The following is a 16,508-nucleotide window of genomic DNA, read 5'->3' as shown; positions in this document are numbered from 1 at the left end:
TCACTAAGATACTTTTCCAGATTTAGTCATTATAATGAAAAAATTTTTAATACCAGGCCCATGATGCTAAACACCGAGTCAAGCATCAAACCATCAAGCCTCCACCAGTAGAACCAAGGTACCCAATACAGAATCCCAGTCTCATCGTGTTTATTCCCTTGTCCAAAAGGCCAGTGTTTAAAGACCTTTAAAGTTTAGCCTTTTTTCCTTATGAGTTTAAATGAATATAGTTGTTATTGAAATAAAATGACCTGTGTGGTTGTCTGCTTGTCTCATTGGACCAGAACCTCTTAAGTTTTGCTGGGACTGTGCCTTAATTATTGTGGCTTTCCTAGTGTCTAGCACAGTGCCTGGCACTTAGTAGGCCCTCAAATATCTGAACAGAAATGCACTCTCGGTTTGCTGACTTACGTCACTGGGTGATCATCTGATCAGTAGTAGGATAGAATTGAGCAAATGGAACACCCCTGCCCCAATCTGTCCATTCTTCCAGTTCTTCCCACAGGCATTAAGTGCCTCATGCTCACAGGTAAAAGATCCTGGAGAGGGCTTTTGGAGGTGTGATTCTTTCCCTTTTGTTGTTTCTCTTACCTGGAAGTCGTTTGTTCCTCTGTGCTACTTCCAAACCCGGGCTCTTATTTAAAGCAGCTGTAGAACGCCCAGGTTGCCGTGCTTGGGTTTAGGCCCATGGGACTCATGCATGGGTCTCATTTCAGAACTCAAGCCTAATAAGCATTTTCCTGCAAAGCGAGCATGAATGTCCACACAGCGGTGAAACGCTGGCAGCCGCATCTTTCTGAGCGTGTTAAAGTCTGAAATGCTCACCTACGGTAAGATGCACAGGCTTCTTCTGCGGGGGCCGGCCACCGTACAGGTAGAGATCAAAGTGACACTCCGCTTTCCAGTCTGATAAGAGCTGCCTGTTTGTGCTAAAAAGGACACTGGGATTCCCATTGATGTCGCACAGCCAAATGGGTAATTTGGGAGTCTTCAGCATGCTGCCCACCTGGGAGGGGAGAGGACAATGCAGATGAATATATAGATTGGGCCGCATCACGGCAGATGCCGATACATCATCGTGTTCAAAAAGCAGCTCGGAGGCTTCTTCTCACACTTGTAGGTGCACAGGCTTCGTCCTGAACGAATTCACACGTACGAATGCCGTCGTGTAGTGCGGATGCTGCAGTGTGGGGATGGCCTCACGGAGGACGTGCAGCCCCCTCAGTTTGCCTTAGAAGTTAAGTAGAGAATAAATAGATAAACTGAAACAGAAGTGTAGGGGTGGAATAAGAGAACTTCAATTTGTCTTCGTCATTGACTGGTGTATTTACTCCTGTGCCCAAGATAGGACAATATTCTACTCGGCAGGTGGTCAAACTTCTGCGAACACAAACCATTTAGAATATAGGAAAAAGAGAATATTTAGAATATAGAAATATAGAATATTTTGAATGGAGGAAAGAGCTCCTGGGAAACGAGGGGGAAACACAGATGTACGTACAAATGTTCGTACACAGGTACACCCATGTGCATGTTAACACGCGCGTCAGATGTGAAGATGTCCTGAGAGCTGAGCATACTAGTTTAGCGTTACAATAAGAATATGAAGTTTGCTCTTTTTATTTTTTTTAAAGATTTATTTATTTATTTATTTGACAGAGAGAGAGAGATAGCAAGAGGGGGAACACAAGCAGGGGGAGTGGGAGAGGGAGAAGCAGGCTCCCTGCTGAGCGGGGAGCCCGATGTGGACCTCGATCCCAGGACCTTGGGCACGACGACCCAGGTGCCCCTGAAGTTTGCTCTTTTAACTAGTTTATCTAGCTTTTCCAGTCAACTGTCATTTCGGCCTTGAATTCTCATAGCTAGTGAATTAGATTGACAAAAGTACCACTCCGAGAGGCACCTTCCGTAGCCCCCAAGGGCATCATGATATTACAGTGCATTTCCATTTATGACATCTACCATTTTGTTTAAAGAGGCAGGAAAACACCTGTTTCTTAAAAGATTGCCATCAAAACTTGTTAATGTTAAAAACTACTTTTTTCTATGTAGAGAAATAAGCATGAACTACATAGAAAAAAACCAGCATTTTCATGTGATGCCAGGGAGAGAGAGTGGACCCTCAGCCTTGGCCAGCCTTCCCGTAATGGAAGGATCCAATTCTGCTCCTTTTCTCCATCAGTCCTTAGAGTTGTACTGTGGGTTCAGGAGCAGATTCTGTTTTATGGAAAATCCAGCTTTGAAAAATGATCACTTTTCATAAACCCAAGTATTAAAGGCTAATAACTTGACATTTTGATTTCTCAATAGTTCTATTCAAATCTCTTCGTTTTGCTTTAGTTTAAATTCTTCAGTTGTGGGTGAGTGGGTGAATCAGAAATGCTTTTGTCTTCAAGATTTTCATTTTCAGCTACCATAGAAAAAAATGTATTACTGTGTTTGAAAGACACAAAATCTGTTTTAGTTAATAGTTTAAAAAAGGGGTGCAAGCCTAGCACCTCAATTTGGACATGCTCATAGTGGGTGCAGGATTTGCTTATCTTCTCACACTAGAATTAGCCCCTTTGGGCTGAGTATAATATGAGCATCTCACATGTCCAACGGGCAAGTCGCCCACTGGCTAAGGTCGGAAATAAAGCACAGAGGATGTGCCGCGGAAGCCACCGAATGTGTTTACGTTCCAAGAATCCACCCACAAGTTCCAAATAACATTGTAACCATTCATTAGTTATAAAATAAGCACTTTCTTTCTTAGGCCTTCTTGTGATGGCACCTTGTGTATTAAGGTTAGATGTAATCAAAATATGATCTGCAGGACATCGTTTGGAATAAAATGTCACTTCTTTTGAAATTCAAAAGAATTGAACTTTGACTGATTTTCAACCAATGAAAGTCAAAGTTCCTGTCAATTACGTCTGGCCGGATGCAATAGAATATAGACATGTATGCTATTATTTCAGAGTTTTTGTAAGAGGCAAAATTCAACTGGCACTCAGGTACCTCTCTGCGAGGTGCTGACAACACAGGATTGTTACTTTCTGCAACAACGCAACAGTTTTCTCTTCTGAAGATTTTATTAGAGTAGGAGGAAGATGAAGTAGTTATAAATACAACAATCTCCAACGCCCAAAGTAACCATACAGAGACTGCACGCTGAGCAGACAGAGCCTCGCTTGCCTTCAGAGATTCTAGTGGAAAGGAAAATGTCATGCATGACTGTCAAGGCAGTTTGGCTATTAACGCTAAGAGGCAAGCCTTAAGCTTACAGCTGAGAGTACACCTGGTTTAAAGTGAGTCCTGCAAAAACAAAACGAAGCACTTCCCAATTAAATGTAGCCAAATATTATATCCCTTTCTTTTCTTAGTACACCACAGACTGTGTTTTGGAACTTTCAGTTAAGAATTTATACTGCTTTTGGGTAGACAGTGTATCAGCTAACCTCCACCCCCAAAAGCAGCATTCTAAATATGTTTTATTGGTGAGATTCCCCCAGTGCAGAATTTGTGCATGTTGCCTCGCGTTGCCATGGTAAAAAGGAAATTAACTTGTGATACAGTAGTGCTATAAATAAAATACCTTTCTCCTTAAGTTCACTCATTGTGTAATAAGCCCAGTGTTACATGCAGCAATCAAGCCTTTCACAACATGTGTCGTTTAAGCCAGTGTAAAACTGTAAGGACAGGGCGAGGGATGGACAAATTCTAAACACTACAGGGCAAGGATAGAGTCCATGTAATTTTTTGTTTCTTTGTTTTGCCATCTAGAACAACGGCGCTTAGAATGTGCTTTTGCATAATGAGCTCGATACTGCAAGTCCCGAGGGCCCAGTGTGGTAATGGGAATGGGAGAAAGGTGTTGGAGATCTGTGCTTTCGTGCCTGGTTCCTGGTGACGATTCGCGCGCGTGACTGTGAATGGTCCGGCTCTCCTCTCCGCACCTGGAACACAGAGTTGATGTAATTCCCTTGGCGAGTTTGCAGGTATGTTGTCGTGTTTGCGGGGTGCTACCGCAGCAGCTCGGTGGGAGAGCGCCGTGGGTGGAGCTTCACGTGGTACTTTTATGGAAGGATTTCTTCCTACGAGTCTCTTTAAAGGGAGTTTGAAGAGGGAAGAGGGTACGGCTGGGATGGTGGTGTGCTCTGCCAGGGCTGCCGGGGGAGTAATTCCAGCAAGACCTAAATGGCTTCAGTCCCTTCTAAAAGTCAGAGTTGATTTTTCTTCTCGGTGGCAGGTGCGAAGATAATGCGAACCTCCTAAGGCTTTCCAGATGGTGTTAGACTCAAACTGCTTTATGTTCTCACTTAGGTATTGGAACCTCACACTCAAACCTGTACCTTCAAATAGAAAAGTGACGGGAGGCTTCAAAATAGTGCCTCAGCTTGAGGGGAGCTGGCTGTGTTCCGCGGGAACTGTCAGTCTGGTGGGCTCTGGGGGGCTTGCCATGGCATCTAATGAGAGCTCCATTTTTTTTTTTTTAAATCTCACCCGCTGGGCTGTGACATTGGGACTGAAAGACATGTGTTTTTGCAGTCTCTGCAATTCTATCCCAGAGTAAGAAGAGCTTTACTTTAGGAAGACAGATGCAGCCTTACAGGATGGGTTTCACCTGGACAGCAGAATCTGTTAGCGCGTTGGTTTTCTTTTGAACTCAGAAACCTTTCTTATATTAGATTTTTATTATCAGTGGCTACACAGAATCTTCTGATTTGCAGCGCTCTCCCTAGGCAGGGGTCCCTACAGACCCACGCAGCACTTAAGTACCCAGTTGGCACATTCAGGGGTCCTGCGTGGAGGACTTACCTGCTCAGAGCAGAAAGGAAGGGTTTTGACCCTGGGGGTCTTCAATCCAGCGATACAGAGAGCACTGTTCTGGAATCATATGTAGGTCTTTCTGAGCAGACTTCGGCTCTGCAAGGTTTTTCAGTTCTACGATAGAATCCTGTGAACTATGAGGTTTCTGGATACACGACGGTCATGTGCGTCTTCTGGTTAGCATGTCTCTCAGGGCCACCGAGCTTTCCTTCGGCCATATACTTGACAGGCACGGTCTGCCAAACCAGCAGGTGAAGGGGGCGGATACTTTTCAGAGGGTGTGCCCCAAGGACGTGTCGTTCATGATCAGCGCAAACTCACAGCTGCTTTAACCCAGTCATCAATGTATAAAGTTCTAGTTTGTTGAGTCATGTCTTCTAAATCCCAGCTGTGGGATAGCCACCATCTGAATGTTAACGTCTAGGGCGCCTGGGTGCCTCAGTCGGTTGAGTGTCCAACTCTTGATTCCGGCCCGGGTCATGATCTCAGGGTCCTGGGATCGAACCTCTGCTTCAGGCTCTGTGCTCACTGGGGAGTCTGATTGTGGATTCTCTCTCTTTCCCTCTGCCTCTCCCCCTGCTCGCACAAGTGCTCTCTCTCTCTCTCTCAAATGAAAATAAATAAATCTTTAAAAATAAATAAATGTTAGACGGGTGCCTGGGTGGCTCAGTCATTTAAGCATCTGCCTTCAGTTCAGGTCACGATCCCAGGGTCCTGGGATCGAGCCCCAGCATTGGGCTCCCTGCTCAGCAGGGAGTCTGCTTCTCCCTCTCCCTCCGCGCTCCACTCCCACCCCCCACTCATGCTTTCTCTCTCTCTCTCTCATGCTCTCTCTCTCAAATAAATAAATAAAATCTTTAAAAATAAATAAATGTATGTTAGTGTCTAACACCAGTGTACCTATAACAGATATTACAGATGACATGATACAAATCTATATCTATATGTAAAAATAAAGCTATGATAGATTATAAAAGCCTTTATGATGGAGTATAATTCTAAGAACTGGCACTTTGTATTGATCACTTTATCAGAAGACAAGAAAAGATGGTAATGACAGCGTGGCCCAGGGGGCAGAACCTGGGCTCTGATGTGGGTGGAGCTGGCATCCTAACCCTGGCTCAGACACCTCGCGGGTGGCCCAGGGCAGGCGCCTACACCTTGCTCAGTCTGGATTTTCTCAGGTCTAAAATTAATGGCCAAACAACAGACACTGGATTAAATGGTGTCTTTGAGTGGAAGTGGGCATTAAATGAAATAAGGTATCCTTGTGAATGAATGGCTCAGAGAGAGCCTAGCACACAGTGTGCTCTGTACAAGAGGCTGTTAGCACCACAATGAATAAATAAGCTTCTCATAGACTTCCTTTAAGTACCATCTTCAGGGATGCTGAAAAGTATATGTAACATCATATATATATATATATATATATATATATATATATATATATAAACATAATTTTAGATATAATTATTTGAATTATGCAGATGGGTTATGTATTGTTGTTGTTGTTTTTTTTAAAGATTTTATTTATTTATTCGATAGAGACAGAGACAGCCAGCGAGAGAGGGAACACAAGCAGGGGGAGTGGGAGAGGAAGAAGCAGGCTCATAGCGGAGGAGCCTGATGTGGGGCTCGATCCCATAACGCCGGGATCACGCCCTGAGCCAAAGGCAGACGCTTAACCGCTGTGCCACCCAGGCGCCCCTATGTATTGTTTTTATCCCCAAATAATGAGCGGATATAGAAAGAATAAAAAAGCCCCTTCCGATAAAAAAACTTCATATGTATACGTGTATATGTCTAACATATGCATATGTCTCAGCAGTTCAAGTAAGAAAACTAACCGCCAGCCAGTACTTGCTCTTTAATACATTTGTTCTGAAACCAAACTCCAAGTGCATGACAGAGACGACATAATAAACATCCTCGGGGGTTCAAGCCATTAGTGTACAATTGCAGGCAATTTTCACTGAGGGTAGGATTCATAGGAGTCTCCCTGGAGAGAGAACACTGAGTCCAAGAAGCAAGGATGAAAAGTCACATGAGTCCCTTTTCGAAAAGACAGAAGCGTTGTAGATGTGTCTTCTGTGTAGCTTTTAACACTAACGTGGGCAGTTTCCTTGCTTTGCCCTACTTCCAATTTATGAGCAAGCATTTGCATGGTGGTCCTGTTGTCTGGTACATTTCGCCACATTAGTCACTTTCTCAGTAGGAAAGCTCTTATTTTTTACCTCGTACCTTGGCCTTTTGGCTTGCTTTAAGGTCCTGACAAACATCCACTTTATTACTGGAGGATATTTTAGGCTCTGCAGGTAATTTTCTTTAAAGCATGATTTAGCAGCTCTATTGGGCTGAGCTGACTTGTTTAGAAAGAAATGTGTTCCAGAGAAAATGGTAGCACCGGATCTCTGTGAATTCTTCACTCTTTGAGGCATGCACTCTCCTTCTCTCAGTCCCTCTCTCTCTCTCTCTCTCCCTTTCTGTGGCATTTTCTTTGACATAGTCGCTATTCTCAGAGCCACTTAGTAGCTATTTAGCAAACACGTACTTAATTTTAATTTAAGATAAGGCCTGAGACTTGTCCCTAAAGCCTTGCAGATGTTTACAGGGGCAGAAAGCTGTCAACCTTTCTGATACAGCTTGAAAGATGACATTCTTTCTTATAATGTTAGTTGCAATAGCTAGTTTTCCAATTCTACACACGTGGATTTCATTAGTTAAGTCTAAGGAGAATTTTTGCCTTTCCTTTAAAGCGTTAGTTCAACCAAGGCAATTTTGTCCCCCCAGAGAATATTTGGCAAGGTCTGGAGACATTTTTGGTTGTCACATCGAAGGGCAGAGCTAGAGGCATCCGGTGGGCAGAGGCCACGGTTGCCGCTAAACATGCCACAAGGCACAGGACAGCCCCCACCGCAGACATTGCCCAGTCTAGAGTGTCACTAGTGCCAAGCTTGAGCAGCCCGGCTCTCGAACAGAGGTTTCTAAACCTGGCTGCCCATGAGAATCACTCGCAGGCTTTAAAATTCTAATGCTCAGATGCTCTCTAGACCCGGTAGAATAGGGTCATTGGTTAGGACTGGCTATGCAATTGCAGCCCAGCGCAAAATGAAAACATGGGAACCCTTATTCAAAAGTTAGTAAGAATTTTAAGGTGGTGACAGCAGAGCATTAGACGAAGGGCAGGGCCTTCTGAGTGTGGGCCCCGTGTGCCTGCACAGGTCCTCCACACATGAAGCTGACGGTGCTCTGACGGTGTTCTGGGGGATGACCTGGGCATTGGTAGTTTTAAAAGCTCTCAAAGCAGGCCATTGACTTTAACGGACACCTCACCAAACAAAATATACAGATGGCAAATGAGCATATGCCACGATCTTCCACATCACGTATCGTACAGGAAATGAAAATGAAAGCAGCAATGAGATGCCACGATGCACCTATGAGAATGGCCTAGATCCAGAACACTGATGACAGCAAACGCTGGCGAGGACGTGCAGTTCTAGGAGCTCTCACGCACTGCTGGTGGGAATGCAAGAGTGTACAGCCACTTGGGGAGACAGTTCGGCAGTTTCTTACAAAACTGACCACTCTTACCATATACCCAGCAATCATGCTCCCTAGTATCTATCTAAAGATGTTGAAAATTACGTCCACATAAAAATCTGCACACAGATGTTTACAGCAGCTTTACTCATAATTGCCAAAACTTGGAAGCACCGAAGATGCCTTTTGTAGGTGGATGGACAAATAAACCATGGTACACCAGTGGAATATGACTTAGTCAATGGAGTATTATTCAGCATTACAAAGAAGGGAGCAATTGAGCTGTGAAAAGACAGGGAAGAACCTTGAAGTGAAAGAAGCCAATCTGAAAATGCTTCATACTGTACCATTCCAACCATATGACGTTCTGGAAAAGGTAGAACTATGCAGACAGTAAAAAGATCAGTGGTTGCTTGAGGTTGGGGGAGGGGGGGATGACTAGTTGGAGCACGGAGGACTTTCAGGGCAGTGAAACTACTCTGTATCATGCCGTGATGGTAGACACATGTCTTTATACATTAGTCCAAATCCATGCAATGTACAACACCAAGATGGTAATGTAAACTGTGGACCCTGGATAATCGTGCTATGTCAACGTAGGCTCATCAATTGTAACAAATACGCCATTCTGGTGGGAGATGTTGATAAAGGGGGAGGCTATGCCTGTGTGGGGGCAGGGAATATATGGAAAACCTTTGTACCTTCTGCTTAATTTTGTTGAGGAAAAAAACTACTCTAAAAAATAAAGTTAATTAAAAACCCAAACCCTCCAGGTGATTTCTGTGTGCAGCCAGTGCTGAGAGCACTGTTCCCTAACATTTATTGCCGAGATCCTTCCCCAATCGGTGTATGTGTATGTACTGGCCCACTTGCAACTCATCTTTTGTATCTGGACACAGAGCCTCACAATTAGGAGATGCTCAATGAACATGGCCAAATAAAGCACTCTGCTGTCATTCTTCATCATCCATTATAAACTTAGGTGTGTACAGGTCACTCTGGCTTTCCAGCAGGCTTTGGCATTCATGATTTTGTTTGCTCTTCACATCAGGCCCATGGTTGCAGACTAGTGTTGGGACTTGATTGCAACTAGTGTTGGGACACTAGTCTGAGACGAGGAAAGAGGTGTAGAGAGGGCAAGTGACCGGCCCAAGTCACACCCCTGTGAGGGGCAGGGCAAAGCCTCCAACCAAGTCTCCTGGTTTTCAGGTCAGGGCTGCTTCCTGCGTATTACAGAACCCCCCCCCCCCCTTTTATTCCAGGTTCCCAAAGTGTGGCGCGAGTGCTGTTTGGTGGCACATGGCAGGAAAGCCAGTGGCCCAGGGATAAGGTTTAAAACAAAACCTGTTTATTTACTTCTTTGAATACGTATTAGGAAAAAAAGATGTGAGCATGTCAAGTCCGTGGTTTGTTTTGCTGCTGCAGAAAAGGTTGCATTCAAGTTTTTAAAGCGAGTGGATTTAAAGAAAAATATTAATCAAAGAATAGCAGCGCGCACAGCAGGTGTTGTGCTACGACAGAGCTGTGAATTACCTCCACAAATGACTGAAATGCGAGAAACACTGTTTTAAATCTTTGTAGTTTCTAATGAGAACAGAGTGAAATCGTGTGAAAGAGCTTTGTAATCATAGACAAAGCAGTCAAACTACGATTGTGGCTTTTGTGCCAGTGCTCCTTGAAAATTGCCCCCCCCCCCGCCCCGGTTGTGTATCCTGCCGTTTTTTCTCCAAACTAAGTCTTGGCCTATTACTGAACTAGGAGAGGTAGGGAGTGCTTGACCATGAACATCCAGGGACCGCGTGTGGTTGAAAAAAAAGAGAAAAATATGTGAACTGAAATCTATAGGTCCCTTCTTTGTAGCTTTTCCTGTTTATTATAGATCTATCAAGTTCTAAGGTAAGTTCCCAGATATTCTCGAACCAAGTGATTAGGAATTTTATAGCAATAACAAATCCCTTCTCTGTCCAGGGTATATTCAAAGTACGGTCTTTCACGTTCATGCGGTGGAACTCTTTCCATTCATTAAATATGACGAAGGGCATACATTCATTGACACATACGGCAATCTGTGTTAAATGATAAAAGTCAGCTTCCCCAAAGAGTAGCAGAGGACATGTTAATGTAAGAAAGAAAAAGAGAAGGAAGCATTGCTGAAAGGATTGACCCCTGGGTGATGGGATGGGTTCATTCCTTTTACGTTTAGCTTCTCTGCCACTTCTCATTTTTCTACGATGGGCCTAGATTTCAAACCCAAGGAATAATAATAAGCAAACTTTTAAACACGCTTGTATGCGAAACGTACTTAATTCTGCTGTGGTCCAGCTCTCCTTCTCCGGTGCTCTCAGATACCTGGTTTGTAGGTGTAAGGAGATGGCAGATTTCATGAATAAGGCATTGTGGCTGAAGCCAACAGCAGGAGGGAAGAGCGAAGCTCTGGATCAAAAAGGATCTTCTAAAACCTGAAGTCTCGTGCCCACGAAAGGGATTTTGAGCTGAACTGGGAGAGTGAAGGACGGGACAGGCGCTAAGCAGCAAGGCCCTTACTTGGTGCTGGTGGTTGGGAGAGGTTGGGGCTGCGGAAGGACTGGGGTCGGGGTGGGGGGGCGTTGTCAGCGTCTTATTGAATTACATCTCAGCTGATTTCATGGCCTCTCCAAAGAAGCGTGGCTTTTCACAGAACCCGCCTTGCCTTCCCTGGGTTTTAGGATGGAGATCTTTGTGAAAATATCACAGAAGCATCTTTAATTTGTGGTTTGGGGTGGGTGTATTTGCTTTCTCACCCTCTCTCCTGTTTGTTTCTGCGGAATCACATCTTACTTAATTCTCTGGTTATGTTTTTCAACCACACATTCTACTTTCTGGTTGTCAGAGGTTGTAAATCCCCTGAGCTGGAAAATTTTCAGAGGAGTCTCAAGGGGGGTTTGGGGGGCTTTTTTTCCCAGTGATTTTTTGCTTTAAGCAATAGACAGAAAATATGCATTCATTTGCATAAACAAAGGATTGGGAAGATACCCATGGGCTGCTGACAGTGTTGATTTCTGAGAAGGAGGCCTGTAGCTGGATGGGGATAAAGGGGGCTTTCCTTTCATCTGTATATTTCAAGTATTGTTTTCCAAAAAGTTATTTGTCTATTACTTATATTACCTGTGCTCTATATACATAAAAATGCATACAGTAAAATATGAAGCAAGTACAGTAGACTTGGATATTTACATTGAGACTCTGAGAGTCTCTCTGTTTGGATATGTGTACGTGGTGGGTGGGAGGTGCGTGGGAATATAGTAAAGGAAAAAGTTAGCTCAGATTTTCATTGCCTTAATATAGAGACTGAAAAAAATATCAAAACATTGACACTCTGGTTGTGTGGTTGAGAATCCAAACACACTCACCTGCGAAAGCCTGTCATCCTCTGAGGCGTCCTTACACCACCGCAAATACCCCACGTCACTACGGGTCAGGACTCCATGTAATATTTCTTGCGACTTTCCCTTCTGATAGCCATTAAAGACATTCGGACTTGCTCTGCCGGTGAGAATCATGTTCAAAACTGCCTAGATGATATAGTTTACAAATGTTTACATTTTAGAAGGACTTCATTTCTTTTTTCTTTTAATAATCACTGAAAAATTACCAGTTTTACTTAAAAGAATGAAATCACATAATAACAAATTTGGGAAAAACAGGTCATAAACGTTTGGTGGGGCTAAAACAGAATTTTATTGACTTTGTTTCTTGGGCCATACCCCACAGCTCCCCACGTGCCCCACCAGATCTTATTACCCTTCCTCCCTTTCCATTTCTTTTAAACTCTGTTCTCCGTAGTTGTGATTTAAGAAGCAGTACGCTAAGCTGTTGTTATAGTACTTTCCTTTCCATTATTAGGGATTCCTGGTGGGTCTTGTCAAGGTATTTTCTAACAGGTCTGTAGAATCTCAGGGATGTGGGGCTCTTAGAGGTAAACTGGGAAGACCGTCATGGAAATTGGAAGGTAGACTGATAAAAAACTCAGGGGAGCATCTTCTTAGCCTTTCAAAGATAAGTCGATCACTCTTCACTTCAGGAGAGAATATGCTTAATTGAAAAAAAAAAAAGCCTCAGATTCTACGATTGAAAGGTAAAGTCTCCCAACCTACCTGCCTGCACAGGAAGCCCCCAGCACTTGGTTGCAACAGATGAGTGGTGGAGGCATCTAGGTCCTTCTGAAGCCTGCAGAATGCGAGATGCCATCAGCCTTTGGTCAGAGACAATAACTGCACCAGGAACCTGCAGCCTCTCCTTCCTCCACCTCCCAACACAAAACAGCAGTCCCGTGGGTGTGCCTAGTCACCGCCCCTCCCGCGTGCCTTGCACCTTTCGTCTCTCACTGGAAACACCTCTGGGACGGAGGCTGCAGAGGTGATGGGAAAAGCTAAGGATGCAGGTGGGGGAAGCTGTAGACAGACTCACGTGTTAGAATCCCTGTGTGTGTGCTCCGTGTGGGTGCTGGGCACAGTGGAGAAGCTGTTTGCTCTGAGTGACAAGGGATGCTTGGCTTAGGGCAGTGACACGTGACCACTCCAGAGGGTGCTGGCCCAAGACTGAGTTGAACAGACTGTCCAAGTGGAAAATACCAATTTGGGGGTTACACCCATTTCCTGACTGCAGAAGGGCAGCCTCTGCTGTTTCACCAGGGAGCAGGTCCCACCCTGGAGCGTATGAAGTCAGGATGGGATGTGGCTCCTGCTGTCACCAGGGAGAGCTGCCGAGTACTGGCGTGAGCTGTAATGTGTTCTTGAAGGAACCTATTCACAGGACTGGAGGGCATTCCCTTCTGTGAATAGGAACTAAAAACTAGGGTCAAGCACAATGAATGCCTTGGTGGCATCAGATATAATTCAGGGCAGCATTGCCCACAGTGTGGTGTGATTTTTTAAAAAAATGTATAGTGATGTGCTTAATACATTGTTCTTTAGTACAGCAAATACATGATTAAAAGGATATGGGTGTTTACGAAGAAGTTAATATTTAAATATGTGATTTAAAGAAAGCTGTTAAGCAAATAATAATACAGGCCACAAAAATGGGATGATGTTCTGTAAAAGACAAGTGTTAGGAACAAAGATTCTGGGCTTGGAACTCTTCCTAGAGGCTCTCTCTCTGACTCTCAAGAGGTTACCTTCTGTTTAGAGCCTGGAAGAAAGTCCACTTCTAAGAAGCCTTCCTTGGCTAGTTTATCTGCTGGGGACCCTTCCTCCTCTGGAATCCCCTAAGACTCTTAGTCTTTATACCTCATTTGGTACATGAATTACCACCTGCGCCACGCTCGGGAGCTCTGTGTGCATCTCCTGTCTTTCCCAGACCGGACCCTGCAGGTCAGACCGTCTCTTCTTTTATTGTATTTCCTACAGTGCCAAGAACAGGGCTTTGCATATCATGGAGACAAAAGAAATATCTGTGGATATATCTTATTGTGCATATAAAAAATGTTTTTTATTATGAAAATTATGCAAATAAGCTTTGGCGTTATCTGTCGGTATTTATAACCACCAGGAGAAGGAAGCCACCACTGTCCTAGAAAAGCAGATTCAAACCTTCCTGGTGACCTCCACTCACCCATTAATATGGCCAAACCGACTACAGAAAACGATGAACCAACAGAAGAAAAAACGAAAAAAAACCATACTCATGTTTCCAATAGGGCATGAAAATATTTTCTAACAAAAGAGTACATTGCTTATGTGATCGCAGAGTAGGAGATGCCCGGGCAAATATTTGTTGACTTTACCTTTCAAATGTTCTGGAGAAGATGAGGCTGTAAAGAAACAAGATGACACCATGGCTTCCTTCCCCTTTGAACTGTTCGGGGAGACAAAAAAAAAAAAAAAAAAAAAAAACATGTTTGGCTAAAAGCAATGCAACTATGTCTATCTCTAGGCATGAATTCGAGGATTTATAGCCCACGGAGCTAGAAAAGCTGCTGATAGGACAGTTCCCCTAGGTCATTTTCACTCTCAAATGCATCCTTCCTTGTTTCAGGTCCACCCATGGCACTGTCATTCTCTTGCTTTTCAACCTCTTTTTCTTTCCTCCATTTCTATCATGTGGTTGTCTTTGAATCCTGGCTAAGATGTGGTGTATCTTTCCTCTCCATTTTTCCGGCGTCCACCCTAGCCCAGGCCTCTGTGTGCTCTTGGCTGGTCCCCCTCCCAGCCTCTCCTCAATTGGGGCATCCCTCCTTCCTCATTGCCCCAGAGGAGCAGAGATGCTTTATAGAAATCGCTTTGGAGTTATACAGATCTAGGTTCAAAACCTGTTCTACTCTAAATCCCAGTTACTGACTTGCTTGAGATTCAATTTCCTCCTCTGCAATTGCAGATAAATTGCAGGTCTGTTGCAAAAGTTAAATGAAATCGTGCACGGTACCTGCCTTAGTGCTTGGAACGTGCTAGCACCACAGCAAAATTAGTATCCGTCCCTCTTTAAGGCACTTCTCCCCTGTCTCTTCTCTTGCCCAGGTTATTTTTTCTGCTCATGAGTTTCTAAAGGTGCCCTGTGATCTCCAGGATCGAATCCAAATTGCCCAAGCAACATTCAGGTAGTAAGCCTTAGCTTTATGTCAGTTCTCTGCCTGCTGAAAAGTAGCTCCTCGGCTGGCTTTCAAGGTTCCCAGGGTTGAAGCCTCTCCTTTAAAGGCACTGTATCAGGAAGGCTTCTGCTAAAATGCAGGTGCTTTCCCTTTCATGGATTAATTTGTCCCCTTCACGCTCTGTGACCTGGCAGGGGCCGGACCCTCAGGCAGAACAAATTCCAGTGCCACAGGAGCCAGACGGGAAACCAAATGGGTGTCCCGCAGAGTGAGAGAGAAATGGGGGAAGCTGGGCCCTGAGGCAAATGGGGGACACAGGTGTATTAGTTTCCGATTACTTCCTATTACTGCCTTAACAAATCACCACAGGCTTGGTGGCATAAAACAACACAAATTCATTGTCTTCTGGTTTGGGAAGTTTGAATCGGTGTCATTTCATGAGTTTGAGTCCAAATGCTGGCAAGACTGTGTTTCTTCTGCAGGCTTTATGGGCCATGCTGTTACGTCCTTTTCCAGCTTTTTTTTTTTTTTTTAAGATTTTTATTTATTTATTTGAGAGAGAGAGAACGTGAGCAGGGAGGAGGAGCAGAGGGAGAAGTAGACTCCCCACTGAGTGGGGAGCCTCATGTGGGGCTCGATCCCGGGACTCCGGGATCATGACCTAAACTGAACGCAAACGCTTAACTGACTGAGCCACCCAGGCGTCCCCCTTTCCCAGCTTCTAGAAGCTGCCTTATCCTTGGCTCATAATCCCAAGTTGTGAATGTACATGGTGACCCCTCTTCTCCCTCTGCTTCCCTCGTCACACCTCTTTCTTTCTTCTGATATCCACTTTCCCTTATAAGCCTCCTCTTATAATTGGGCCCACCAGGAGAACTCAGGAGAGTCTCCCTATTTCAAGATCTTTAACTTAATCCCATCTACAAAGCCCTTTTACCAGGTAGGTGGCATCATCCAGCCTCTCCCACCTTGTCCAAGGGGAGTCGCTGAACTCTGTCAGCTAATTTGAGGACATGCCAGAAGACCGGGCTAGTGTAGCCAGATTTTCTGATTTGAGGGGAAAAGCTAAAAAATAAAAAGTTTTTATGTGGACTCTCCTGATTGTTTTTGACAGTTGCTGCGTCAAATCTTTAAAGATGCAACACGGTGCGGGGTAATGCTGCAGATCAGGTAGGATGGGTGCATTTGTTTCCCAGGACTGCCGTGACAAATTGCCAGAAATCTGAATGCTTCAAACGATAGGGGTTTATTCTGGCAGTTCTGGAGGCTAGATGTCTGCAATCCAGGCGTCAGAGCATGGCCACGCTCTTGCTGAAGGCCATAGGGAAGGCTCCTTCCTGTATCCTGTAGCTTCGGATGGCTGCTGGCAAGCCCTGGAGTGCGGGGTCTTGTCGGCCGCCTCGCTCCAGTCTCTGCCTGCGTTATCACATGGTGTTCTCCTGCATGTCTGTGTCTGTGTCCAATTCGGCCTCTTCTTCTGAAGGTACCAGTCACTGGAGTAGAGCCGACCCTAATCCAGCATGCCTTTTTCTTAACTTGATTACATTTGCAAAGATCTCCTTTCCAAATAAGATCACCTCCACAGGCA

At 44.6% G+C, this 16,508-nt stretch overlaps 1 protein-coding gene across 1 annotated transcript in view; it reads right to left on the bottom strand.

Annotated features, from left to right (window-relative positions):
* MINDY4B (MINDY family member 4B) overlaps window positions 1–16,508 on the bottom strand; it is a 33,876-nt gene that overhangs the window by 1,367 nt on the left and 16,001 nt on the right. Inside the window, exons 8-11 of the mRNA XM_044383562.2 lie at window positions 14,120–14,190; window positions 12,489–12,561; window positions 11,745–11,906; window positions 826–1,006 (exon numbers count right to left, since the gene is read on the bottom strand). Of these exons, the coding sequence (XP_044239497.2) occupies window positions 826–1,006; window positions 11,745–11,906; window positions 12,489–12,561; window positions 14,120–14,190 (487 nt within the window). The remainder of the gene's footprint in view (window positions 1–825; window positions 1,007–11,744; window positions 11,907–12,488; window positions 12,562–14,119; window positions 14,191–16,508) is intronic.

This window comes from Ursus arctos, unplaced genomic scaffold, assembly GCF_023065955.2.
Source record: "Ursus arctos isolate Adak ecotype North America unplaced genomic scaffold, UrsArc2.0 scaffold_20, whole genome shotgun sequence".
Taxonomy (NCBI): Eukaryota; Metazoa; Chordata; class Mammalia; order Carnivora; family Ursidae; genus Ursus; species Ursus arctos.
This window is presented reverse-complemented; position numbering and strand designations above follow the sequence as displayed.